Source organism: Protomyctophum parallelum (genome assembly GCF_964188405.1).
Source record: "Protomyctophum parallelum genome assembly, chromosome: 12".
Classification (NCBI taxonomy): Eukaryota; Metazoa; Chordata; class Actinopteri; order Myctophiformes; family Myctophidae; genus Protomyctophum; species Protomyctophum parallelum.
Window position 1 is genome coordinate 16,819,428 of NC_139712.1, and position 27,220 is coordinate 16,846,647.

Here is a 27,220-nt window from a genome sequence, read left to right on the forward strand (position 1 = left end):
GCTAATGTCACATTCTGCCTAATACCAGATACTTTGTCCTTATGGCAAAGGAGGATGGATAGCATTAGATACAGTACTTTAGATACTGCAGTGCAAAAGTGATGCAGACAAGGCAGACAACTTCTTTCTATTGTTGGAATAATCTTACTCTTCTGAAAGGCTTGCCTCTATACAACCAGAAGATATCTCCAGGGGTTACCTATTCATTTTACATCGGGCAAATATTGGCTGTAATAAATGAAAACATTTCAACATTCACCTGAATGCTTTGCTTTCTGTTCATAATTTGAATGAGGTCTAGGCCTGCTAAAAGCTTTATCTGATTGATAGTGACGTTTTAGACTAGAGCATGCTTTGCAATTTGCTTGATCAAGCTCAAAATACAGACCAGTAGTGAGATGCACAGGTCCAGCAATAGTGAAACCACACACACACACACACACACACACACACACACACACACACACACACACACACACACACACACACACACACACACACACACACACACACACACAGCACACAATATTTTTTCACAAACTGGTGCCACAACTTTTCAAGAGAGCCATCAAGGTCTTAGACAAGAAAACAAACTCATACCAATATTGTAGCATTTTGGAAAAGTATCACTTTTTAATCTTGGATGATTTGAGGACTTTAAAAAAAGTCACTGATCTGTCAATAAGTGTCTACAATACATGGACTGGAGTGATTCTGTCCACAGAAGGGAGACACTGGACGTGGCACTAGGTCACACACCAAAGGGGACTGTGACGTCCATATTTGTGGCGCTTTCACTACAGATGGAACTTCTTCATATTTTCATGAATTCATATGTATTGGTTGAAATGTTCATTTATGTGCATGCATGGTCCTGTAAATAAACAGTAGTTAGCCTAATTGTGCAACTAATAAGCTATTAATCCATTTTAATATTGTTTTGTGTCTTTACTTTTGTGTTTTATTTTAACTGGTTAAGCTCCTATACATTTCCACTAAAGAAAATCATCCCCTTTCTGTTTCTCCAGGCGATGGCAAAACGAAGGAAAGCAGCCCGTTTATCAACAACACCGATAATGACACGGCACTACACTACGATGGCAAGAACATGGCCCTCTTCGAGGTAACACTCTTTAATCCATTCAGACCTGAGATCAGATTCATACGAGGTTTCCGCCGGACACACACTGGTCTGATGAACCCATTCTGACCTGAGATCAGATTCTAAAAATGTCAGTCGTTCTTCGATTTTTTTCAAAAATAGCAGACCTACAAGCTCGTATCGCGCCACTCGGTGGCGCGATATGAGCTTGTAGATCTGCTATTTTTCAATAGCTAAAGCACGACATGATGCCAACACCAAAATGGGTGCCCGGTCAGAATGGGTTAATGACATGAGTGACATACAGCAAAGGTTGTCGGGATCTGGAGTCGAACCCCGGCGACACACTGTCAGGCTGGATTAGTAGCCAAGATGCCCGGACCGCTAGGCCGACCCGGGCCCTGTGTGTGCCATCTTTATTGTGGTGCAGCTCTCAAGTGACGGCACTTTTTGTGGCCAGTCTTTTTATAACGGAGTATTGATTTGATCAAAGAATATATGCCCAGAAGTTTGTTAAAGTACATTCAAATGAACCGTCTCCCCGTACTTGTCGGTGCCATTTGGCTGCCCTTGTCCCTCGGTGGTCACTGGCGTCCAGCATAGCATCCAAGAATAAAGTCACTTCTTCGGGCACTGTGGTTCTATTTGTGCCAGTCGGCACAAATTTGATCCAGCCATGCTATTCTAACATCCTTTGATTCATGAATATCCAGCGAATTAAGATTTTTGTGGAATCCAATGTTGGAAGTTGAGTTTGTTTTTCATTCCCTCCATTGGCAAATGTAAAGTTGGCGGCCAAGCATAAAGATAATTATATACTTTCTTAAAAATAATACTTTATTAACCCATTCTGGACGAGAACCCCTTTTGGTGTTTTAAACATTATGTTATAGTTTAGCTATTGAAAAATAGCAGATCTACAAGCTCATAGCGCACCACCGAGTGGCCCGCTACGAGCTTGTAGGTCTGCTATTTGTTAAAAGTTGTGAAAATATTTATTTCAGAAAACTGGAGGATTTAGAAGATTTATTTATTTATTTCAAGGTCAGGCCAAAATTGATTAAATATAAGTGGTGACCCTTTCTGAACTGTTTGGACACTGCTAAAAGGTATTTATTTCCAACTTCACAGGAGGAGATGGACAGCAACCCTATGGTTTCATCTCTCCTCAATAAACTGGCCAACTACACCAATCTAACCCAGGGGGCTCAGGAACATGAAGAGGCCGATGACGATGAGGGACACAAAAAGAAAACCGTCAAGGTACAATTTTAGAGGCATTGTTGTTTTGTACAATGAACATACTGTATAAAAGTTTTCTCTTCTGTTCTGTACCTTTAAAATTTAGGGTAAGTGATATTCTTTGGTTAAAATAACATTTGTTGTTGAAATGGTAAAGCTCTAGAGTATATTGGATAGTAATCATTGCTATAGTTTGATTGATTGATGAATTTATTAACAGATTGGAGAATGACAGTACATTTCAAGCACAACTCAATACAAAACTGTTAACTGTGGACGACACCATAAAGTATTACACTTGTTTACAATAGGGTCCACCATGTTCAATTCAGAACGTATCATTCTACATTGCTACAGTTTATACTGTTCCAGTTCTAATCTTTGTCATCAACTTTGAGTTCTCTCTCCTGATTGAATGGAATCCTGACAACACTCTACTAAGCAATGATTACTATCAGAATATTTTAACTAAAGAAAATACACTTGCTGCACCTTTGATTCTGTCTAGTGTTTGTTCTCTGCATGTCTCTGTTATTCTGTCTGGGCCCTCAGCTCTTCTCTCCCAAGTTGTCCAAATTAATGCCTTATTTTGTGTAGATTTTAGGACACCAGCTAAATACAGTACATTTTTACCTTTTACCCATGGGACCCATTCCTGGGCTCTACACACCCTCCGCCAACCTAGTCCCATATATGGGGGACATGGGGAGAGCAACGGACTTGAACTCATGCTTCCTTCATGCCTGAGTGTCCAAGTTGCTCCTCACCTGGGGGGAGTTTCCCTGGTTGGACGTATAGCGCGTGGAAGGAACAAGTTATTCCAACCAGTTCCTTTCCCCTCCATCAGGCTCATGGGACCTTTCAACCCGCTGAACTTACTTTACATAACAGGATCACTGACCATGGAAACTCTGTTTGTTTTATCAATCTTTTTGAGGGTATGTAAATAGGATCGATTTGAGTTTCCCCTTCTTTCGACCACGGCTCATACACTTTTCATGCTTGTGGGACACCGCCACCCTTGTGGGATAATGTGACGAATAGTTAAAGAATCATCAGACCACGGCAACCACTAGAATAAAAATCACACATTCTGTGGATGTGTTCCTGACCGGTTGTCACCCAGTTCGACAGGAGTCTGTGTATAACCACAGTCATCTATCTAGCCACTAGACTAAGCTCTGGAATTGTTACTTCAGTTAAATAACCCTTTCATTACATTAACTCCAACAAGCAACTTCTTTGTGAGCAGAATTAAACTACTGAATCAACTAGTCTAGTCCATTTGGCAGAACCAAGATCAAAAGGCCCCTTGACTGGGTTTTGGAACAAGAGAATCGTTCATAAAACCATCCTAGATGTCGAGTACATGTATCTGTAAATGTTATTAAAGATCGTAAAGACCTGTTGGATCCTTTTGATGGAATCGGGTCGGCACCGGGAGTGCCTGTTGCTGCAATAAAACAACACAAGGATTCAGTCTAACCCATTTTAACGGATCAACACAAGCATGTTGTACTGTTGTGCGCTTGTCTGTCCCTCTCATAAAGTTGGAAGAAAAATAAAAGAATACCCACAGTACTGCCAAGCAACATACAGATGCCAATGTATTCTGTAACCACACAACGCTGGTTCAAGGCCAGTCACTTTCCCTGTCCTGTTCCTCGCACAAAGACACGCCATCGGGACCTCCCCATTGGCTTGGAGAAACATCTTTGTCCAAAAACTAAAAACGGACTAAACGGACACCACTGTCGTCTTGCTCTTTGGCTGTGGAACCAGTCCTGTGCATTTTGCATTGGGAGATGGCGAATAAGGTAGCTATTTATCAAGCTTAAAAGACAGTTGTTGTGGAATCTAAGCAGCCGATTTTTCTATTCTGATGCTCCGTGTCATTTTTCATAAACATTGACTTTTGTCTTTTTGGATTGCTGTTGTGGGACTGCAGTTTAATAGAAGGAATGTATGTTTTTTGCGCCGCAGGCTCTGGTTTAATGTTGTCGGAGAACGTATAGATTGGTACATTCATTGCGCCTTTTGATTATGGAATTGTTAATTTTGCATATGATTTACAATCTTTTGGTTCTCAGTGGTTTGGCATCCTCTATGGTTCTCAACAGTAGTTGAAAGTAAGTACATAATGCTCAAGCATTGTACAATATTGGCGTATTTTAACTATTATACTTATACTTATATATATATTATATTATATTATATATATTATACTTATACTTATACTACTATCTCAGATGCAAATATTATACTTTTTTTACTCCACTACAATTATTTGACAGCTTTACTAGTTACTTTGCAGAGTTGGATTAATACAAAACATGCATTAATGCAATGCATTATGTATTATAATATTATATGTTAAAACAGGATCGGTGCCTGACATTAACGACCGTCTTTTAGTCTAAGTATAGTTACCTTTGAACAGCCACTGCAACGACAGCTGAGATGCTTTAAAGATGTAGGGAAACGGAAATGGTGGGCATTTAACTTTTAAAGGTGCAGTGAAATGAAAAAGAAGGTTTTCACACTTTTAGACCATATCCGTGGTCATTATATGGGCATACCTAACAATGGATGCCAAAAAAATGTGAAAATTCTCATTTCTGTGTGTTTTTATATCAAAGGTCCATAAAAACGATTGCATTATTTATTTATTAAAACGAAAACGTGCTGCGTGATGAAGTGTAGAGATACACATCGATAAAAGCCAATAACAATGAAGCTCACCCGTTTAATTTCCCATATTTGCGCGTCCGTCCATCACAGCTGCTACTGATTACAGAATACTCAGTTTTTATTTCCATTCCAGATAACATCCAGACAGTGTATTACTCGCTTTCAACTTTATCATCACGCTAGAATATGTAACTGAAAACATTATATGGAAGAAATAAGCCACATAACAGTAAACTGGTTGTGCTGGCCGACCATATGATTTATAAACAAACAACACCATGCTGTTGCGCCTAGCATAGCTACCGTCCCTAGCTACCGTCCCATCGCCTGAAGGGATGCGACGCTCTGATTGGTTCAGAAACTTCAGACCGGTGTTTCATGTTGAAACACCATTTTCATGTTGTTCACCATTTCCGTTTCACTGCGCCTTTAAGTTTCAGACGGTTTCAGCTTGAAACACCGCTCTGAAGTTTCTGAACAGTTTCCGGCGGTGGAATTCTCTGTGGGGTTTTCAAGGAGAATGGCACAGCATCGTGTGCTAGCCTAACGGCATACGGTCGTTGCACCGCGCCCAAGCCGGTGCTTAACTTTGGGTACATTTCTGTCAGGGTCCCCATGTCTATGCCATCCACACGGATGGTCAAGCCCAGGGCTAGAATAGCTGGCAGCCCGAGCAAAGGCGTGCCACGGTTATTATTGACCACGTAGACTTTTTCTATAGACTGCTTGGCCCTGACTCGCAGCTGCAGCCTGGCCAACCCCAAGACATCCAGTGGAACCCTCCCCGAACCCCAAGACATCCAGTGGAACCCTCCCCGAACCCCAAGACATCCAGTGGAACCCTCCCCAGTGGAACCCTCCCTGGACCCTATAGTGGTTTCTCTGCTTTCTGGAGAACCGGCAGCTGCGAGCTTGCAAAGAGGCTATTGAACACAGCCTGCGACACCACAGTAACATCCGCTCCAGTGTCGAGCTTGAAATTAACCCATTTTGACCTGAGATCAGATTCTAAAAATGTCTTCTAAATGCTGAAAGTTTTCTGAAAAAGCTATATGTTTCTATGTCAGTGGTTCTTCGATTTTTCAAAAATGGCAGACCTACATTGGCAGGACATTCCTGTTTAGGAGGATAATTTCCTCCACATTTATAGCACTGTGAGCTTTTTGGATTTTTTTTGTTTTTGAAAGCTGTGTGGCTTGAAGTCATTGTTTTTCATGTTTCTGAAATGTGACTTTCCTCTTTGCTGTCTGCCTTTAAAGCCCCTGTTCACAGAGCTCACATCCAACATTTTAGAAGCACTAGATTCACTCCTCCGTGTGCTTTGCTGCTTTTTAATCTCTATTGTCTGCCTCGCCATATTTTAATGGCTTTTTCCAGATCAAGAGTGCTCTCCATTTGCGTGCGTTCAGACAGACGTATATCAGCCAGCCCTACTACAATCCTGTCTCCAATTCGCTCGTCATGCAAAGCTCCATAATTGCAGTGTTCTGCTAGTGCATATAAGGCAGTAGTAGTAGTAGTAGTAAAAGTATCCACAGCTTCGTTAGGCTCTTGTCGGCGCATGTTAAAGCGCGCCCGTTCATACACACCGTTCTTCTTCACAATAAAGAAGCTCTGGAATCCGTCTCTTACTTTGTTGTATAATGTGTTGGTCCGCGTCAGATAACTTCAAGCCAAGTAGTACATCATCGGCTTCGTCTCCCATACAATATATCAGCGTGCTGACTTGATTGTCGTCGGAGCTTGCCGATAAATTGCTTGCCTCACGGAGCCTCTCGAACCGTCGGATTCGAGAGGATTCAATAAAGATTAGCTCGGCAGCAGATTTGATCCAGGCAGAAACGCGTATGAAACCATACGTCTCAAATCTGCCGAGGCAATTATACAAAACTATGGGTATTTCGCCTTCCAAAAACCTGGGACTACACTTATTATGCACAGAGCTCTGAGTTGTGTTCAGTCGTGTGCCTGCAGCCGAGCCGGAGGCACCACTGAGCGATTGAACTCCAAGAACTTGTCTTTTTACCCCTGCTTTGCCTGGATAATCAATGACATCACTGTAGCAGATTGATGCACATCACGTGTTGGGCACACCCAGCCCAGAAACTAGGTGTGACTGCTGAACCCATTTTGGGGCGGGAACCCCTTTTGGTGTTAGTATTGTTATGCTTTAGCTATTGAAAAATAGCAGATCTACAAGCTCGAGCTTGTAGGTCTGCAATTTTTGAAAAATCGAAGAACGACTGACATAGAAACAACAGAAGTGGTCTCAAATGGTCCGTTCTGCAGCGACTCTGTTCTGCCAGTGCTTACACTGCTAACAGCTGTGAAAACATTGGTCAATTGGAGGGAATGGAGTTGTCGCCACGGTCTGTACACCACTCTGCATTTGTCTCTGGGGATCCCAATGAGGGAGAGGTGATGCGTCTGAATATCTGCTTAATTCTGACAGCTGGAATGAATGGTAGTGGTTTCATCACATCTTTTTGTTTAATACTCTCTCACACATTATACTCCATAGGTTTGTCTTCTCTGCTGCCTCCCTCCCCCCTCCCTCCCTCCCTCCCTCCCTCCCCTTTCCTCTCTCTTTGGGTCTATTCAGGGGCAGGGCAATGCTATGCAACATTCTTTAATGAACAGCTTTAATGAACATTTCCTCCATGTCTCCTCCTTCCCCCTCTCCACCTCCAGAGCCCTCAGATGGGGACCTTCATGGGCGTGTACCTGCCCTGCCTCCAGAACATCCTGGGGGTCATCCTCTTCCTGCGTCTCACCTGGATCGTTGGCACAGCGGGCATCTTGGAGTCTCTGGCCATCGTGGGCATGACCTGCTCCTGTGTGAGTACAGTACACTCCCCTCCTCGCATGTCGGAACGTTAATTCAACAAGTTGTTTTCAGGGAGAAAACTGTCAACATGTCCATAGCCATACTGTATATCACAGAACTATCCATAAAGTACAAAATGAGGTAAAAACACAAGAGTTACGATTGGCGAGGCAAAGAGCAGAATTACTGAAAAATAAGACCCTTTATTTGTAGTGCAGAAGTGTAACAAAACAAGAAGCAGAAGAACTGAAATGCTACATCATTCAACAATCTCACACACACACACACACACACACACACACACACACACACACACACTGAGGGGAGAGCTGGGTCTACACAGGGACTCATCACAGGAAATGGTGCACCAAAATGAGCCGGGAAACTAGAGGTTTAGTTTGGGTAACAAGATGACTAGGGTGTTGTGACCGGTCTACGGTTGTGACGAGGCTAGCACAAGACCGGTGAGCAGGGAGAGTCTGGCCGGGGGAGGTGTACAAGAACACAAGACAGGTGACATGCTGTGAGCTTGTAGATTGGCGTATCGTTTTGAGAATTCTCATTCTCAAATACAGTAGTGACACTACTGTAGGTTGAAAGTGGTCGGTAGAGTATGTGATATTGCTGCGTCTCTCTAGCTCTACACATTTAGTGCCGGAAGTGCATCAAAATAGAAGCTCCGGGGTGCCAGAGTTGTCTGATCGCTTTTACTCTGAAAGCCATGAACCGGAAACACTTTCCTAAAAAAGTTGACTTTACTAAGTGACCTCACATCCCCGATCATCTTAATTTATTTTTTTACGCTCCAAAAAGCGTTCATATTTTGCGGGAGAGACGGATGAGGAGCAGAAATGAAGCGCCAGCATATCGATCCATTCATCACCACGGAGAGCGCCTTGGATTAGGAGATACGAGTCATTCTTTCCGCCGCGCTAACATGGGAGTCAATGACAAGCTAATAGTTGCACAGAGCGTTAGCGTACGGAAAGCGAAAAGAGAAATGCCCAAAAAAAATATAGGAAAATTTCTGAATATTCTTATCTCCCCCCGTGTCACTAGGACGTCGCTAGGACGTCCACAGACGTCGTAGGCACACATTTTTCGGCATCCTTATGACGGCCTCACACGTCGTATGAACTGAAACGGTTAATAAACAGAAAGTGTATTTTCAGCTCGGGATACCAATTTGATCCAATCAGGGGAGGGAGAACTCATACAGGATCCAGGATAAACTAGTGAAATTGAAAGTGATGACATGTTCATGTAGTTTCTGTTTATTTAAAGTTGTGAGCTCAGAGAACAATGGCAGTATCACAAGTTCTAAGGTTTCCCCACACACCTAGAGAATGTACTGCATGGGCCAGAAGACACGAGAGCTGGAAAAGGACACACTGCGTGTGAAAACAACAGATGCATCTCAAATCACTAGGCACAGTCAATACCATGAAGCTGTTGATGGCCTCATGGTGTCAAGTGTATCAGTGTGTGCTTACAAGATCAGCAAATGCATTTCTTGTGCTAAGTATTCATGTGATCAGAAGACTCTGACAATGACTCTCACTTTGATATATTTTAAAATATTTCAAAGTGAAAGGTATTGTTTTTTTGGACACATTTTTTTTTTTTTTTTTTTTAGTTAATGCCAAACGTATGAACATAATTGATCTCACATCAAGAGATTTAGAGCACGCGTAAGATGATTACACTAAGAGTGTATGCGTTTGAGTACCTTGTGTAATAAGTGCATTTGATGCCGTGTGGATGTATGTAAATCCATACAGTATTTAATATACCGTATGTTGTTCTGGGTGTGTTTCAGGCTTGAGTGTTTTTAGCTTCAAACATGGTAGGTTGTGGTGATGGATGGCATCAAGGGTCAGATAGTGAGAGTATGCAGTGGGTTGAGACAGTAGCCACTGATCCCTCCTATATTTAGCGATGAAGGCTTTTCTGACTCCCAGCTCCTAATGGTACATGGCAGCTTGATGCCTAATCCCTTCCTCTGAAGTGTAAGTGTGTGTGTGTGTGTGTGTGTGTGTGTGTGTGTGTGTGTGTGTGTGTGTGTGTGTGTGTGTGTGTGTGTGTGTGTGTGTGTGTGTGTGTGTGTGTGTGTGTGTGTGTGTGTGTGTGTGTGTGTGTGTGTGTGTGTGTGTGTGTGTGTGTGTGTGTGTGTGTGTGTGTGTGTGTGTGTGTGTGTGTGCGTGCGTGCGTGCGTGCGTGCGTGCGTGAACACGTGTGCGTGTGCGTGAACACGTCCGCGACGGACAGATTCCCGGAAACGCTCTCCTCCGGAGCTTCTTTTCCATCCACCAGCTGTCTAAAAACTCGGAAATTACGTAAAAGACAGCTTCTTCTGTCCGCGGCTGTCCGCGTGCCCAGACGGTGTGTGTGTACGCACATGTGTGTGTGTGTGTGTCTCTCTCACCCCCCCCCTATATTTACCAATCCCACAGCAGACAATGCCTTCCTTAAGCTTAATAATAAGGGGCTGTGCAATCTCGGTTGAATCCCATCTTATTCATTTAGGTTTAATGTTTGTCTTGTTCTTATTAATAATATTAATATGCATGGTGAAAGAATGAAGTCCCCCTCCTTCTACACCAATGTGACGTGTACGTATAGGCTGGACAGGAACCGTTACTGATAGTGTCTCAAGTGGAAGGAAGCACCGCCCTAAGGGAAGTTGCCATTTGTATTCCCAGGCCATGAAAGCCGTGATTGGTCCATTATTGGTTGGTCAGGGGAAGTACGTACATGCAACGGAGATCCCGCCCTGTAGGCACTTTGGGATATGGTTATTTTCCAGGCTTTTCTCTGCATGAGATGAGATAAGGCTGAGAACCACAATATGTGATGGCAGTCAATAGCAGTACCAGCAGCGTGTCCAGATACCAGTGAGAACCACGATATGTGATGGCAGTCGATAGCAGTACTAGCAACGTGTCCAGATACCAGTGAGAACCACGATATGTGATGGCAGTCGATAGCAGTACCAGCAACGTGTCCAGATACCGGTGATGGACAAAACAGAGGACAGAGGATGGTTGCAGAGTGACGGAAAGCCACATGTAATCCTCTTCTTTGAAAAGTTAGTCGTCAACTAAGACTTCAGAATAGCTCAATATTGTAATAAATATTGTAGCTAAACATGATATAAAGTTAACAAACCGTTTCCGTACATATAAATGCTTACATGTGCGTAATGAGGATCGGTTCCCTTATTCTGCCAGACACTGAAATTGCACATAATTGCGGCTACATTACAGTACATCAGCAGCGCGGGATCTGGAATTTATTTGCACAATTAAACGACACCCCTGTTGCTCCATAATGACTTGGTAGTTACTGTGAGAACTTAAGAGAGCAGCTTTCCCCAGCGGCTTTATGGGGATGTCCACATCAGCCAGTCAAAGTCACTCAATGGGGTCATGTGGTGCAGAGCACATTGTCAGATGTTGTTAAAACTAAAAGTGCCATGAATTGTGTTTGATTCAGATTGAGTTCAGTTCAGGTCAGGTCAGTTCCACTCGCTGCAGCTCAGCTTTCACCAGACTGAGGAAAGCGTGTGAGTTGCTGGCAAGGTTTTAAGAAATGCAAATAAACATGGCCCTCTTTTCCAAATATTTGCAGAATGGTTTGAGATTGAACCACTTGAACTCTAGCGTCCCTTATTCAAACAATCTGCGAAAATAGCAGATCTGCATCTCACATTGTTTTGCAATGCATTGTGAGAATGTACGTACGGTAGATAATTGAGATTCACATTTGAGTAAGAATCGTGCAGCACTAGACAGGACACTAGAAGATGTATTTACACACACAGTCACACACACACACACACACACACACAGTCACACACACACACACGCGCACACACACACGGAACCAGTGCACAATGCTAAGGCGTTGCACTGTACCTGTAAGAAAATGTATTATGACTATAAGTTTGTGGATGTGAGGATGTCATCCGATACTGATTTAAATATCAGTATCTAAGTATTGATGATCTGACAGTCTGACCCTCAAGGTACTTCCCCACAAAACAGACGTGTTCAATCTACGTCCAAACATCCAAAACGTCCAAACATTGTCACAGAATGCAACAGACTAGCATTTAGTTCAGCACAAACCGAACTGGTCGATGAAACATTGTTTTGCGTGCAAATTGCCAGGTTTGCTTATTCTAAGCGACTTTGTGGGCTTCTTTTCCTGTAAAGTTGCTTGTGAATATTCATAGTTGCACAGAGGTTTTTGTCTGGGCCTATTTCTGAAGTGTAGCTGCTTGGGCTTGTTTTCAAGATTCTTTTGGAAAATAGCTGATGTAATAGAAGTAAAAGCTGATGTAATAGGGCTGAAGTGGTCAAACCGGTCGCTTCTTTTGAGCTTGTTTTCATGACCTGGTCGCTTCTTTCACTCAAGCCTCTGGAATTGAGAGTTGAGATTAAGAATAATGGTATCCAGTACTACACCTGCAGTCAGCCCTAAACCATGACGAGCAGACTAGAGATCCACTCTACGGTTGAGTATTTACCCACTCATCACTAGGTCACGGATATCGACAGCTCCCGATGTCGGGCAGACCGACCAAACATGCTTCATGGCTCTTCATCAACGGGTTCCGACCAGTCGGCAGGCGATATCGACGGCGGCTTGTCGATATCTCAAGCTGTGTGTCATCTAATCCATTTTGGGCGGGAACCCCTGTTGGTGTTAGCAATTTGTTATGCTTTAGCTATTGAAAAATAGCATATCTACAAGCTCATAGCGAGCTTGTAGATCTGCTATTTTTGAAAACTGTCACGATGTAGAAGACATTTTTAGAATCTGATCTCAGGTCAGAATGGGCTAACATTCTTGGCCAACCGAGACATCACTCCTCCCAGGAGTCTCCTCTGTCTCATTTAGAACTAGTGGCTCGACCAATCCAGTATCCGCTCCAGCTTATGGTTTCACTGAATGCTTATGGTTTCACTGAATGCTTATGGTTTCACTGAATGCTTATGGTTTCACTGAATGCTTATGGTTTCATTGAATGCCGGAGGACCATTTCCAGCTAATTGGCTTTACTCCAGCCTGACAGTGGGCCGGAAGCAAAGGACACAGGGTTTATTTATGTCATGGACACCCAAGGAGATGTCTCTCTCTCTCTGTGTCTTCATTTAATGGTCACCCAAGGAGATGTCTCTCTCTCTGTCTCTCTGTCACCCAAGGAGATGTCTCTCTCTCTCTCTGTCTCTTCATTTAATGCTTTAAATTACCTTACTGATTTGAAATGGGCGTTTTGGGCATATTTTTCTGAATGTTTACACTTTGAGTGTCGGTGGTTTAACGTGGGTAACCATACAAGACGACATCTCCCTCTATAGAGAGGTCAGATGCATCTAAAGCCCGACACACACCGTCTGCGACCGCCGCGCGTACCGCCGCGGCACAGTATTGCCGCGCGCCATAGCCGCACGGCAACACCAACAGGACGCGGCGCGCTACCACGCGGCTGCGGAGTTTTGTTGACTATTCCATATTCCACGCCCACGGATAGCCGGGTGGAGGCCGCGCGGCAACGCCTGGAAAATAGAACAGCGGTGCATCGGCGCGGCAGGCGAGGCGTGACCGTGCGCCAGCGAGCGTCGGACGCAGCCGGTGTGCGATAGGTTCATTGAATATGTGTCCGCCGCGCGGCGACGAGCGGGGGACGCAGCCGGTGTGTGGTGGGCTTGAGACGACATCTCCCTCTATAGAGAGGTCAGATGCATCTTGGGAACGATCTGACCGATCGACTTCGAACTCGGTGTGTGCATCGCCAAGGAACCGAGGAGTCGGTCAGATTAGTGGTTTTCAAAAAAGGTGCTGACGTCATGGTCGCCGCCATCATTATTGCCGGATTTGTAGATTTGCTACTTTGGTGCCCGCCGCCCGGTGACGTGATGTGCAACCAGACTTGAGCTGATTATGGTCTTTTTTGCATAAATGTATGGCCAAAAAGACCAAATCTACAAACTAACGTGTGATGATGTGAAGCGTTGTAATCTCTTTTATTTATTTTTTAAAGATATTTATGGGGCTTTTTGCCTTTTTATTGAGAGATCACAGTAGGTTGACAGGAAACGGGGAGACAGATGGGGGCAACTACTACTTTGAAAGTGGTGACAGACCGGGCAGCTGACGTAGCTGTCTGGGCACGTAGGCTGATGGCGTGTTGCGGGTTTGACTCCTGATTCCGACTACCAATTAGCTGCGTGACACCCATTTCCTATCAACCTACTTTAACCCATTTTGACCTGAGATCAGATTCTAAAAATGCCTTCTACATCCTGACAGTTTTCTATGTCAGTGGGTCTTCGATTTAAAAAAAATTGCAGACCTACAAGCTCGTAGCGCGCCACTCGGTGGCGCGCTATGAGCTTGTAGATCTGCTATTTTTCAATAGCTAAGGCATGACATGATGCTAACACCAAAAGGGGTTCCTGCCCAAAATGGGTGACTGGCCTGACGGCATCTATGACGTATACTGTGATAATGAGTACTGCAATAGGTTCTCTGACCGAATGGGCATCACACTTCATACAAATAAACATCACAAGACTTATCATAATGTAGGACAACAGTGAACAGATTACAAGTTAGCAGAAATGTTGTCAACTGCCTTGCGGTTTCCTGGAAATGAAACGAAAATCTCTAGTCTCTCTAGGTATTAGAATGCAGCCCTTGTATAACTAATTGTGTTAAAACATCCAGTCTGAGAACTTAACACTCACTTTGTGCAACACTCTGCTACCCAACAAGTTACAATTATTCAATGTTCTAAAATGTTATGATGCTTGTTCATGTATATGGTGAAACGTGTACATTTCCCCAACCCATTTACGTCAGTGACTCATTTATTAAACGGGCAACATTGCGTAAGATGTTTACTATTTATAATTTAACCCATTTTGGGCGGGAACAACTTTTGGTGTTTTAACTAAGCATTATGCTATACTTTAGCTATTGAAAAATAGCAGATCTACAAGCCCATAGCATGCCACCGAGTGCCGCGCTACGAGCTTGTAGGTCTGCTATTTTTTTTTATTTAAAAATACGGCACAAATCTTTGAATATATGTTCTTTCAGAGCGATGATTTATTTCGACGTCAAGCTTAAATGGGTAAAAGCAAAGCCCAAATCATCTGACATCATTGGCAATTGTAGGAAATAATGTATGTATGTATTTATTCATTTAACCATCCCAATATTGCTCTGGCTTTTCTCTGCCATTTGCTCCTGACAAGCAAACAGGGTTATGTAACAGTGCCAGATGCAGATAGTGGTGGAACCTGATGGAACGACGTGTGATTTCCCCTGGATGGAAAACTGGTATCCATTACCAAGCTCAAAGATTTACACAGCATAAGCCTTGATGGAGTCATTTCACAGGATTAATCTCTTACTGGTTCTAATGGCCATAGAGGAAACGTGAACATTCATGCAAAATTGTGTCTGGAAATGTGGAAAATAGTTGAGAAATGTTATGGAAATCTTTTTATTTTTAACCCAATTTGGGGCGGGAACCCCTTTTTGGTGTTTTAAACATTATGTTATAATTTAGCTATTGAAAAATAGCAGATCTACAAGCTCATAGCGCTACGAGTCTGCTAAACTTTAATCATAAAGAAATGTGTCGCAAATCTTTGAATATATATTCTTTCAAAGTGAATGTTTTTAACTCTGGTCTAAATGGGTTAACTGGAAAGAAATTATAGAAATCTCATCTCATCTCATTTTATATCAACACATAAAAAACAATGAAATGTGTGGAAACCCTATGATTTCTTTGAGCTGCTGGCCTAGTTCAGTCCGATGTTTCCATGAAGGAACCTTTTCTAAATCATATGAATTGTTCTGTCATTTATTCTACAGACCATGCTGACGGCCATATCAATGAGTGCAATCGCTACTAATGGCGTGGTACCAGGTAGGAAGGCTTTACATAATACACGTATATTGTTTTCAACAGCTGTTGCTATTTTGAAATGAGATCAAACTGTGAACTTTGTCTTTCTTTCTTTACTTTTACACTGTTTGAAATATTCATGAATAGATCAGACTTATTTGACATTTCTGGACTACTGCAGCTCCAACATGGAGAACGTTTCATAGCTAAGACTCAGCTAAACCATCTGCCATCAATAATACCTTGTACAATGTTTCTGTAGCTGTTGTTTAGCTCACAAAACACCATAAATTAGTATATATATTTTTTTATTATCTATGAAATAATGTTGTTGTACATTATTTGTGCTCTCTGATCCCCAGCTGGAGGCTCCTACTACATGATCTCCAGATCTCTAGGACCAGAGTTTGGTGGAGCTGTGGGCCTCTGTTTCTACCTGGGAACAACCTTTGCTGGCTCCATGTACATATTGGGTACTATTGAAATTTTACTGGTGAGTGATCACAACTTTACACAATGTTGTTGTCCAAATCGAATGTGAAATACCAGTACTCAAAGAGTGCAACCTTATAATGATATAGCTCTAGTTTTTTACTTCTTGCGCTCCAGTACGATATACATCAAGTAGACAATTTGACACCTGATTGTTCCATACCTGGAACTCACACAGCAATGTTATTGTTATTTTTTAAATTAAAATCTTAATTTAAAATATTCGATTATTATTTTATTGTTTACATTCGAATATTCATTCGAATATGGAATATTCGTTGGCAGCACTAATATCAAAAGAAGGTCTTATGGTGGTATTAATAAAACAATTGTTGGGTCTAAATAAGGCAAGTGAAGTGCTTCCTAAATATGTACTGTTTGTTTTCCCCATCAAACCTTCAGACCTACATCGTGCCTAAGGCAGCCATCTTTAAGTCTGAGACGAAGGAGGGCGAAGCGGAGGCCTTGCTGAATAACATGCGTGTGTACGGCACCTGTTGCCTGACGCTCATGTCCCTGGTGGTATTTGTTGGCGTGAAGTACGTCAACAAACTGGCCTTGGTCTTCCTCGCATGTGTCATCTTGTCCATCTTTGCCATCTACGCCGGCGTCATCAAGACCGCCATCGAGCCCCCAGACTTCCCGTGAGTCCTGAAATGCCAACAACAGTGTAATGTATTCACATCATGGTAAAGTGCCTTAACCACTAGGCAATCAGCACCACTATTATAAACTCCTTAATGTCTTACCTTTCTCTCTCTTTTTTCCCCCCTTCCCAAATCAGTGTGTGTCTGTTGGGGAACCGTACGTTGCAGAGCCAAAACTTCGACAAGTGTCTAAAGACCGAGATCATCGACAACCTGACCGTCACCACCAAGCTGTGGAGTCTGTTCTGCTCGGGGCCAGAGCTCAACGCCACCTGTGACGAGTATTTCCGCGTCAACGAAGTGACCGCGCTGCAGGGGATCCCCGGGCTGAAAAGTGGAGTCATCAAAGGTCAGCAGCAACATGATTTCTGTTTTTGACGTTTCAGTTGGGGAGCCGCTGCGGGCAGCGTGATAAACTCCAGCTGGGGGTGCAAGGGTTGCCCCGGATACCTTGAATGACACGAGTCTCAAATGGTGTAAACATGTGTAACCTAGAAGGGGTTTTGCTGAGTGGGTAAAATAGGCCGCCTGGGAATCAGACATTTTCCGGTTGACCCTCTGCTCACTATCGTATGATCCCTGAGGAAGAAATGTAACGCCTAACAGCCGTTAGGGGTTTTCAGTTCACTGTTTGGCATCAATTAGTTTCAGTTAGTTGAGTGCATAATAGTTTTAGTTTCAGGGGAGTTCTTTATTTATGACACCAGGTCGCATCTATTATGCCCCAAAGTTATTAGTGCAGCCGCGCCCCGGCAGCTGGCGAAAACTAGAGTTCTCAACAGGCCCGAAAATTAAGGCCCTACCTAGGCCCTCATCAAACCCTGTACACTCAAGACACGCTCCATATATGGCCAGTACAGAATTCGCCCTTTAGGGTGAGGTCGCTTCTCGCCCTTAGGCGTCTTAGTGATTTAGTTTTTAATCTTATGGACGGTATTATGAAAGCTGTGATTTATAGAAGCTAAAAAGGTAGGATGAAATAATTATCAGATCATAAAACATAAAACGAAGATGGTTGTACAGTATATGCAATTCTGTATAGTGTTATTTTTGCTAGCTTCGTACTCATTTTAGTCTTTATTTCGTTTTAGTTTTTTAGTTTATTTTTAATTAAATATTTTGCTGTATTTTTGCATGGTGGGTCGTGGTTGGAACTAAGGTTTGTTCCCAGACCTGTGAACAGCCTTTGTGAGTGCATTAAGGTATCTGATATGGCTTACATAAGCAGCCAGAGTGAACCCTCGTTTACTTGGTAATTTAATCATTGTAGTTGAAAAACATTGTAACCAAATCTTTTGTTTGCTTTTTGACCCAGAACAGCGTGTGGTGTGATGAAAACACCCTTCAGGGCTGTTTTATTTCTTTCATTCTTGTTATAGAGTAACAAGCATAAATTCTGAGCGAATATGTGTATGCTTTTTCTTTCTTCTCACACATTTAAAGTTGCGGTCCATAACTTTTTTTAGTGAATAAAACCTTATTTTGACCAATATACCTGTATCGTAGACTAGAGTATGTTAATTAAGCAATATTACACGAGAGGGTGTGGTTTAACGTGATTATTGCCACGACAGTGATGCAGTCAGGAACGAGACGTAGCATCTGTCACTACGACTACATCTGTCGTAGTGACAGATGTCGTCACTACGACCACAAATGTCCCAAGAAACTAGCTAGCCTAGCCACCGAGTTTGCTAGAGCTCTGGGAGAACAGAGCAGCTGAATTATTTGTTTTGATTAGGTGGTGAATGGTGCTGGTTTAATCCATGGCTAGAAGGCTGTTTCAACCAATCAGATTTCTTCCTCGAAACGACCTGTGGTATAATACAGTATAACTAACACAACTGCGGTGGTTCACTTCTTGGAGGTGTTTAACCCATTGATGCCTGAGGCCGAATCTGGGAATGCCTTCTAGGGCCTGACCTAAGGTTTCTGAAAACCTTCAAATTCTTTTAAATAGTTCAAGGTGACAGAGAGAGCGTGCCGGCATCAAGGGTAGAACAACGTATACGTTGCACCAGGCGTCAATGGGTTAAAGGCACGAGGGATTAAACAACAGACAGAAGTAAAAACAGCATTCTGCCCCTCCATCCTTCTCATCCTCATGATCTTCCAGGTTACGTCTTCCCCTCTCATTTGCTTTTTAGTTGCTCCCTGAAGACGTTGGCAGTCCCTGGTCATCAGACTGGTGGAAAACAAACACCAGCTGTGTTCTCTCTGCCTCCCTGGCCTGTCTCTCTAAAGCTTGATTCATAACCCGTGGCACGACAGCGTTGCTCATGGAAAATAACCCATTTTCAAGCCAACAACAAAAAACTGCTCTCAAAAAATTTGCACAGCTCTTTCTTTCATCTACAACTACAAGGCAGTCACGGATAATGACTTAGAATCTAATTTAGACTCCCTTTACGCAGAAATTCTGATGCGATTGTTTTTTATTGGCCAATTAGTTTTGAAAGCATCGGAAGGAGTAGATGGCATGTGATCGAACCATCTATCCGTTTTGTCTTTTCGTCTGAAAGAATTGACTCTATAAAAGGGTCTTTATTCTAAATCGATTTTCTCTGTCAATCTTTCTGTAGACAACATGTGGAGTGACTATGGCCCACTGAGCATGCTGGTAGAAAACAAGCACACGGCGTCTGTCCCAGTAGCGGACAACTCTAAAGACGTCTACCTGCCCTACGTGGCAAACGATATCACCACCTTCTTCACCCTCCTGGTCGGTATCTACTTTCCCTCCGTCACAGGTAAGACATCCCTCGGCTTCAGCCGCAGCTTTCAGTCACAGTGATGCATAATTATGGTACCAGACGCAGAAATGCCTCAACCCATTTTGGGCGGGGACCCATTTTGGTGTTAGCATTAGGTTATGCTTTAGCTATTGAAAAATAGCAGATCTACAAGCTGCTACGAGCTTGTAGGTCTGCTATTTTTTTTAAACTGTCAGGATTTAAGACATGTTTAGAATCTGATCTCAGGTCAAAATGCGTTAAAGAACCACCATTCTTCTGTGCGTTAGAATTTGATCTCAGGTCAGAATGCCTTAAATACCCCTCTGTACCGTGGCTGCCACCCTGTCCTGATTCTCCCTCTCTAGGTATCATGGCCGGTTCCAACCGGTCAGGGGACCTGAGAGACGCCCAGAAGTCCATCCCCACCGGAACCATCCTGGCTATCGCCACCACCTCCTTTATCTGTATCCTTATTAACCGGAAGAAACACCTGTTAACAATGCAATGGTACTAACAATAAGTCACTAGAGTGCATTATCCTTACAATATTTACAGAGGCTGAAAAGAGGCCTAGATCATCCCAGTTCTGCAGTGCTAACACGTGTGATTCAAAACACTCACTGTGGAATTTCAGTAGCTAGATCCACTTTTAGCGGGAATGTACACATCTCTGGGGAACCCCGGTCAATGGTGTAGACCTGACGAGGACAAGGACAGGGCCCAAGGATAGACCTCTGGGGAACCCCAGTCAATGAAGTGGTTCAAAATGATTTTAAACCGGTATGCCAACTGGGAAAAAACGGAAAAAAGTCCTGTCTAACACTCTAACTCACTGCTCTCTCAAATATGATTGTAAATCAGTATGCCAACTGGAAGAAAGGAAAAGTCCTGTCTAACTTGAGTCGTGACATCATTTAATCTTGTCGTTTGCTTTAGTGCATCTGAGGGCGCAACTCCTTCAGTCACCCTTTTCTTGTCAGGGGAGGTCCCTTAGCCTTTGACCTTTCCGGGCCTCACTACAAGGCAGTAGGCTCGTAACCCTGATGGGGGAGGCGTACGGGTGATGCACCTTGCCCAAGGGTGACCAGGAACTATGCAGGCCTGGGGGCGTTCATCTCCCTGAGGCTTATACGAGCCCGCATACCCGTTTAACTGACTAACTCACTGCTCTACTATGGTTGTTTTCCTGAGCGGTGTTTTCACAGATGTCACCTCTGTTGTGCTGTTTGGTGCCTGCATTGAGGGTGTTGTGCTCCGAGACAAGTAAGAGACGTTGGACATAAATAACATAACCAATAATATAAATGATTACTTGACTACAAATACAGGCTGATATAAGTAGAATACCTCGACGAATGAATGCAGCCCCTTTAGTGGCTAGTCAATGGACAATGCTATCTAAGCGTTATATGTGGTTTGGTTTGTGGTTTGGTTTGTAGAAATACAGTAACTGTTTGTGCTTTCATGTTGGAATGCCAGGACCAATTTTTTTGTTTGGGTAACAAATTGGCATATTTTTAATTCATCGTTTTAACATACAAGAAAGATCTGGTGGATTGAAGAGATGTTTTTCTTTGTTCATTCATAGCGAATGTATTCTCTCGATTCGACACCAGATGGCGGGAAAGCATCATTATGCTGATTTTGGCTAAAATAGACGGATCTTCCTAAGTCACTTCCGGTTGAACGATTAACAACATCCTGTAGTAGTTTGACCCTAGTCAATAGTTTGGCTGGTCCGGATTGCTAAGCTAATGCTATATTTTTCATAACTAAGTCAAATTAACCTCAAATCAACCCCAAAAGATCGCAAAATATCACATTTTTTACACCGACGCACATAGAGACGGCGCGCGTGCACGATAGCGCACGATCACGCGGATTTCGGCCGTTTTTTGGTAAATTACATCCAACATTAGTGATATTAGCGAAAAAATATTAATTTTTGCTCTTTTGACCCCGCGATAACTGATATTGATTGTCATTCCGTTTTTTCCGTTAACGGGAGGTTTAGATTTTTCGATTAATTCCGTTTTTTCCGTGAATTGTAGGCCAAGGGTTAATACATGAAAGTAAGTCATTGGGCATACAGTACAGTGTAATTGGTGTGTTTATTACAGTAAGTCATTGGGCATACAGTGTAATTGGTGTGTTTTCGTGTTCCAGGTTCGGTGACTCTGTGAATGGAAACCTTGTGATTGGCACACTGTCCTGGCCCTCGCCGTGGGTTATTGTGATTGGCTCCTTTTTCTCCTGCTGTGGCGCGGGGCTTCAGAGTTTGACCGGAGCCCCACGTCTACTGCAGGCCATCGCACGAGATGGCATAGTGCCGTTCCTACAGGTCAGACACACGCACGCACGCACACACACACACGCAAACACACACATGTTATGTTATTATCCTAGTTTAATAATAACGAGGAAAATTAAGGGTGAGGTAGTTCAGTTTTTCTGTCAAAACCTCCCGGCCGTCGTTTTCGTTCGGTTTCCGACGTCCCTCTGTTCACTCAATGACTTGTTATGGCTCTCCTCTGTAGACTGTATGCACTGTTAGCTTAGCCCCAGTCAGCACACAACATTAGCCTCTGTTGACTGACACTTGCCACTCACTCCGTCCGTTCCTCTTGCAGACTTGCGGTAGCGTTCCACTTCTCACTCGGAGTCAGAAGACTTTCAGACACTTTCCTAATGCCTACTTTATTCTGACACCATGTTATGTTGTTATCCTAGCCGCTTCAGGACTTCCCTGTATTCACACCTCAAAACAACCTGTTCATGCTACACTAACACTGCCCGTACTGCTGTTTACTTCTGACCCCTGTTTCAAGTCACTGTACTGTACTAGTCTCAATATGCTTGTCCAGAAAGAGTTGGGGGCTATGGGGGAGTGGGTGGGAGAGGATGAGCAAGCTAACTGTATCTGTACATGACTGTATTGTCTATTGGGCACTGTCTATTTGTGTAACTGCACTGTACTGTATGTAATGTTTTTCCCTGTGTACGGGACCCCCTCTAAAATGAGATGCTGCATCTCAAGGGGCTATCCTTTCAATACAATTCTGGAAAAAAAACGTAATAACGAGGCAGAGGGTGAGGTAGTTCAGTTTACTTCAGTAGCCAGCACAATAATGACGTGACATGATACACTCTGGTGTTCTGTATATCGAGCGTTCTCATTGGCTCTTCAGTGTTAACCCTTTACACAACAACACACACACACACACACACACACACACACACACACACACACACACACACACACACACACACACACACACACACACAGTCACACGCACACACATATTGTTCTGCTTCTAAATCTGTATATGTGCTTGCTTTGGTGCGTGTGTGTGTGTGCATGTGCGTTAGGTGTTTGGCCATGGTAAAGCGAACGGAGAGCCCACCTGGGCGCTGCTGTTGACCGGAGGAATCTGTGAGATTGGCATCCTCATCGCCTCCCTGGACGCGGTGGCTCCCATCCTCTCCATGTCAGTAACTCGTCCATGACGTCTAGGCTTTCCACCAGCGGAACCTAAACTAGCAGCTAGTTTTTATACCGCATCTTTAACCCATTTTGGACTGAGGTCGATAAAAAAAAAGGCTTCTAAATCCTAACATTTTTCTGAAAAACCTATGTTTCTATGTCAGTGGTGCTCAACCTTTTTCATGTCATGGACCCCCAGAATTATCTCTATTCGGCCACGGACCCCCATCTCAAAATATGTAGTTCCAGGGACCCCCCAGAAGCCAATATTTTAGTTAAAAATGTTCGCTCTGAAATATATATTCAAAAATTTGCGCCACATTTTCACAACTTTTCAAAAATAGCAGACCTACAAGCTCGTAGTGCGCCACTCGTGGCGCGCTATGAGCTTGTAGATCCGTAAGTTCCGTAAGATTTGTATCTCCCACATGAGAACCAAAGTGTTTTATTTACTTTACTGAGATAAGACTGAACACCCTTCTTGATCAGGGGAGATATTGTACTTTCAGCTTCAGTCTTACCTGAACACGGGATCCAAAAGTCTCAATAGAAGAGCAGGGAGATGACTTCCAACACTGCAGTTGTTAATAAAATGTTTTCACACAAGGAATGGCAGTCTCAAATGTACATAACATAAACCTTATTGTCTTGTCTCTGCACAGGAAATGTATCTTTTAAATAGCTTGCCTTGGCAGACTAGACGCAATATGCACATAAAACAAAAGACATGACACCACAACAAAGCCCCAAAATAAATATTTGTGTCCAAATTGCACAGCGACAGACAAGACAATAGACACATAACATAAGAGTCCAGAGGACAACACATCAAAGCACCCATTACATATTACAGTCCAGATTTACCAAAGACATTTCCTGTTAAGAAGTTGTAAATATTTAGTTCCAAGGGGTTAATGTTGTTAGAGAGGGATTCCATCCATGGAAGAAACCCAATCATCCCATTATATTCTCATTGTTGTCGTTGTCATGGGAGCAGTTTCAGGAATATTGCCCAAAGGTTCCTTAGAAACGACAAACTACAAACAACGGAAGTCTATTCACTCATGAACTGACATTCCATCTGCTTTGGGCTCTCTCTGTACTCTCACACCCTGGCCCATTGTGTAACACTATCGTTGGGTTTTAACTAGTATTCTTATATCATTGGTTCCCAAACTTTTTCAGGTCAAGGACCCCTAAATCGGCATTTATTAGCCCACGGACCCCCATTTGAAAAGATAGGCACAGTTGGTAGTGCTGTCGCCTCACAGCTAGAAGGTCCTGGGTTCGATTTCCGCTGGGGACGCTGTAGGCACTGGCGGCGTGTTCCCTCCTCCGCGTCATCAGTGCCCATACCCGAGGCGGGGGTTGCCGATAGGGCCTTTCTGTGTGGAGTTTGCATGTTCTCCCCGTGTCCCCTAGGGTAGATACCCTCACAAAAACATGCCGTAATCCTGGACTGGTCTCTAAAACTACCTCCTCCTGGCCAGCCGGGGCGCCTGATGGAGGGGAAAGGAACTGGTCGGAATAACGTGTCCCTTCCACGCGCTACGTCGGGCCGGGGAAATTCCCCTCTGTCAGGTGAAAAGAAGCAGCTTGGACTCCTCATGCATAGAAGGAGGCATGAGGTCCGCTGCCCCCCCAGGTTGGCATAGGAAGTGTAGCGCCCAGGATTACATTAGATAATTGGCACTGGGTGAAAAGAAAAACTGGGTTACAAAATCGTGGGATAAAAAAAAGTAAAAAAAAAAAAAAAAAGATATGGCAGGGCACCCTTTTGACGTCTCTAGCAGTGATTCTCAACCCGTTTAATTAATTAAACCCCCAGTTTGAAATACATATTGGTCTACAGACCCCCATTTAATGGGGTTTTGGTGTTAGCATCACGTCATGCTTTCGCTATTGAAAAATTGCAGATCTACAAGCTCATAGCGCGCCACCGAGTGGCGCACTACAAACTTGTAGGTCTGCTATTTTTGAAACTTCGCTTGGATTTAGTTACTTGATATCGGGTTTTAGTTCGAGAAAATGGGTAGGCTTTTTTTGCCTGTTACTGTGTATATACAGTATATGTGATGTCACTGCGGTGCTGATGCTGATATCTAAGATATGAGCAGTGCATTGGTTTGCGTAATGCCCAGTCTCTCATCGGCTGTTCTGTTGTTCTGTCTGTCCAGGTTCTTCCTGATGTGTTACCTGTTTGTCAACCTGGCCTGTGCCGTCCAGACCCTGCTCCGCACGCCCAACTGGAGACCCCGCTTCCGTTACTACCACTGGTGGGTGACATACAAACTAAAGGCTCATACTGTACATAGTCTGGTCTGGGCTGTTCTAGATGGTCTGTTTTTGTGAAACACGGTCATACGATCAAGTATAAAATGGGGATTAATACTTTAAATATGATGCCAGCTGTAATACTGTATTTGTTTGTGAGGGGAAAAACATATTGCATAATGGCTAAAAAGTCAAATATTGGCTCTGCTTTAGGTCAGACTAGGGTCACTCTGTGTATTTGCTATTATGAAATCTACCATAGTATTAAGTTTGGAATATGAACAATATGAAATTGAACTACATATGGATGAATGGATAGACCAACACCTTAAAGTCTAGTTTTAAAATTAATGGATTATTTGTTTGTAGAAATTAATCGAAGATTTGTTTGATGGCACGGAATTCGAACATGAAAAAATAATTAGATTTTTCGGTTTATCTTTTCATTCTGAATCTACAAGCCACAATGCACCATGTGTTCCTGGGATTGTTACAATACTGTACCATAAAGAAAAGCAATATCGTAGGAATTATAAAAATATGCATTCTCTATTACAGTACTCTATGCATGTTTAATGCATGAAAACTCAACAGTAATAGTACGAATTATCTTGGGCACTTTACATACAGTATGTTAGTTCAAACATTAGACTAATAGACTGCTTCTACCTCTCTCTCTACTGTATACAGGGGGAAAGAGATTTACATGCATTTCAAACAAAGTACATTTCAAATGCAGAAGTCCACACAGTAATAAACTTTTTTTTTTTTTATGCAGTGGCCCACTTCAAAGGAGTTGTTACACGCATTAAATGATGTTTCTAAAGAGAACGATAAAGCATTGAGGCTGTCACACAATGCACTGTAGTGTACGTACTGTGTAGGCTTGCGTACGTAGACAAATACTCGGAGCACACTAAAACCTCTTGCACTCGCTACTATAAAGAACTTGGCTGGTCGACAAAAGCAAATCGATTGATACAGTTGGTTTCCTATTCCTGTCCCTGTAAAACAAGGACTACACAAGGGGTTTGCTGTTTACACGTAACAATGCTGCCCCTCTGAGCATTACCTGGCATAGAAGCACGGTGCAGGATTGCGGTGCCGATAGGGCGCCAACGGTCAGTGGCCACACTATGGCATCATGTGTTACCGTACATTACATGTCAGACGACAAGCCTCCTCATACTCATAACCGCAAGCACGTAGCAGCGCGGTCTCAACCTTAGCGCATGTTTGCCAACCTTAACCCGGTCGTTTTGCTCTACTGCCTACTGAGACACGGTAGGCAGAGATCATGCAAACCTGTAGCGAGAGACACACACACACACACACACTCTCACACACACACACACACTCACACTTTTTGTCGGGATTAGATACGCAATGAAGGTAAAGGACAATGCATTCCATTATCTGTGGCTTTAACTGTTTCCACCACCTGTACAGTAAACTCCTCAGTGTTGGCTCTGGATCTCCGTCTCCGTCCCTGGAGCTGTTGGGAAACACCTTAGCAGCGTGGTGTTGAAATCTGAAAGCTTTTGTTTGTGATGATAAAGGTGTGTGTGTGTGTGTGTGTGTGTGTGTGTGTGGTGTGTTCTTACAGGGCTCTGTCTTTCCTGGGAATGAGCTTGTGTCTGGCTCTCATGTTCATCTGCTCGTGGTACTATGCCATTGTGGCCATGGTCATCGCAGGCTGCATCTATAAGTACATCGAATACAGAGGGTGAGGACAAGAACTTTTTTTTATTTATTTTTTATCAAAAATTCACCCTGGAACTTTAGTAATAAAGTAA

General features: G+C 43.3%; 1 protein-coding gene across 4 annotated transcripts in view; it reads left to right on the plus strand.

The window, feature by feature from the left end:
* slc12a7b (solute carrier family 12 member 7b) overlaps positions 1-27,220 on the plus strand; it is a 101,040-nt gene that overhangs the window by 57,623 nt on the left and 16,197 nt on the right. For 3 of the 4 annotated variants that reach the window (XM_083778555.1, XM_083778557.1, XM_083778556.1), the window contains 14 exons: positions 1,029-1,123; positions 2,234-2,365; positions 7,727-7,873; positions 15,759-15,813; positions 16,155-16,285; positions 16,687-16,928; positions 17,069-17,280; positions 19,514-19,681; positions 20,032-20,130; positions 20,872-20,929; positions 21,833-22,007; positions 23,036-23,154; positions 25,328-25,426; positions 27,031-27,150. In XM_083778555.1, coding sequence (XP_083634681.1) covers positions 1,029-1,123; positions 2,234-2,365; positions 7,727-7,873; positions 15,759-15,813; positions 16,155-16,285; positions 16,687-16,928; positions 17,069-17,280; positions 19,514-19,681; positions 20,032-20,130; positions 20,872-20,929; positions 21,833-22,007; positions 23,036-23,154; positions 25,328-25,426; positions 27,031-27,150 — 1,852 coding nt within the window. Of the gene's footprint in view, positions 1-1,028; positions 1,124-2,233; positions 2,366-4,127; positions 4,162-7,726; positions 7,874-15,758; positions 15,814-16,154; positions 16,286-16,686; positions 16,929-17,068; positions 17,281-19,513; positions 19,682-20,031; positions 20,131-20,871; positions 20,930-21,832; positions 22,008-23,035; positions 23,155-25,327; positions 25,427-27,030; positions 27,151-27,220 lie in introns of those variants that run through there. The other variant, XM_083778558.1, reaches the window with a different exon arrangement.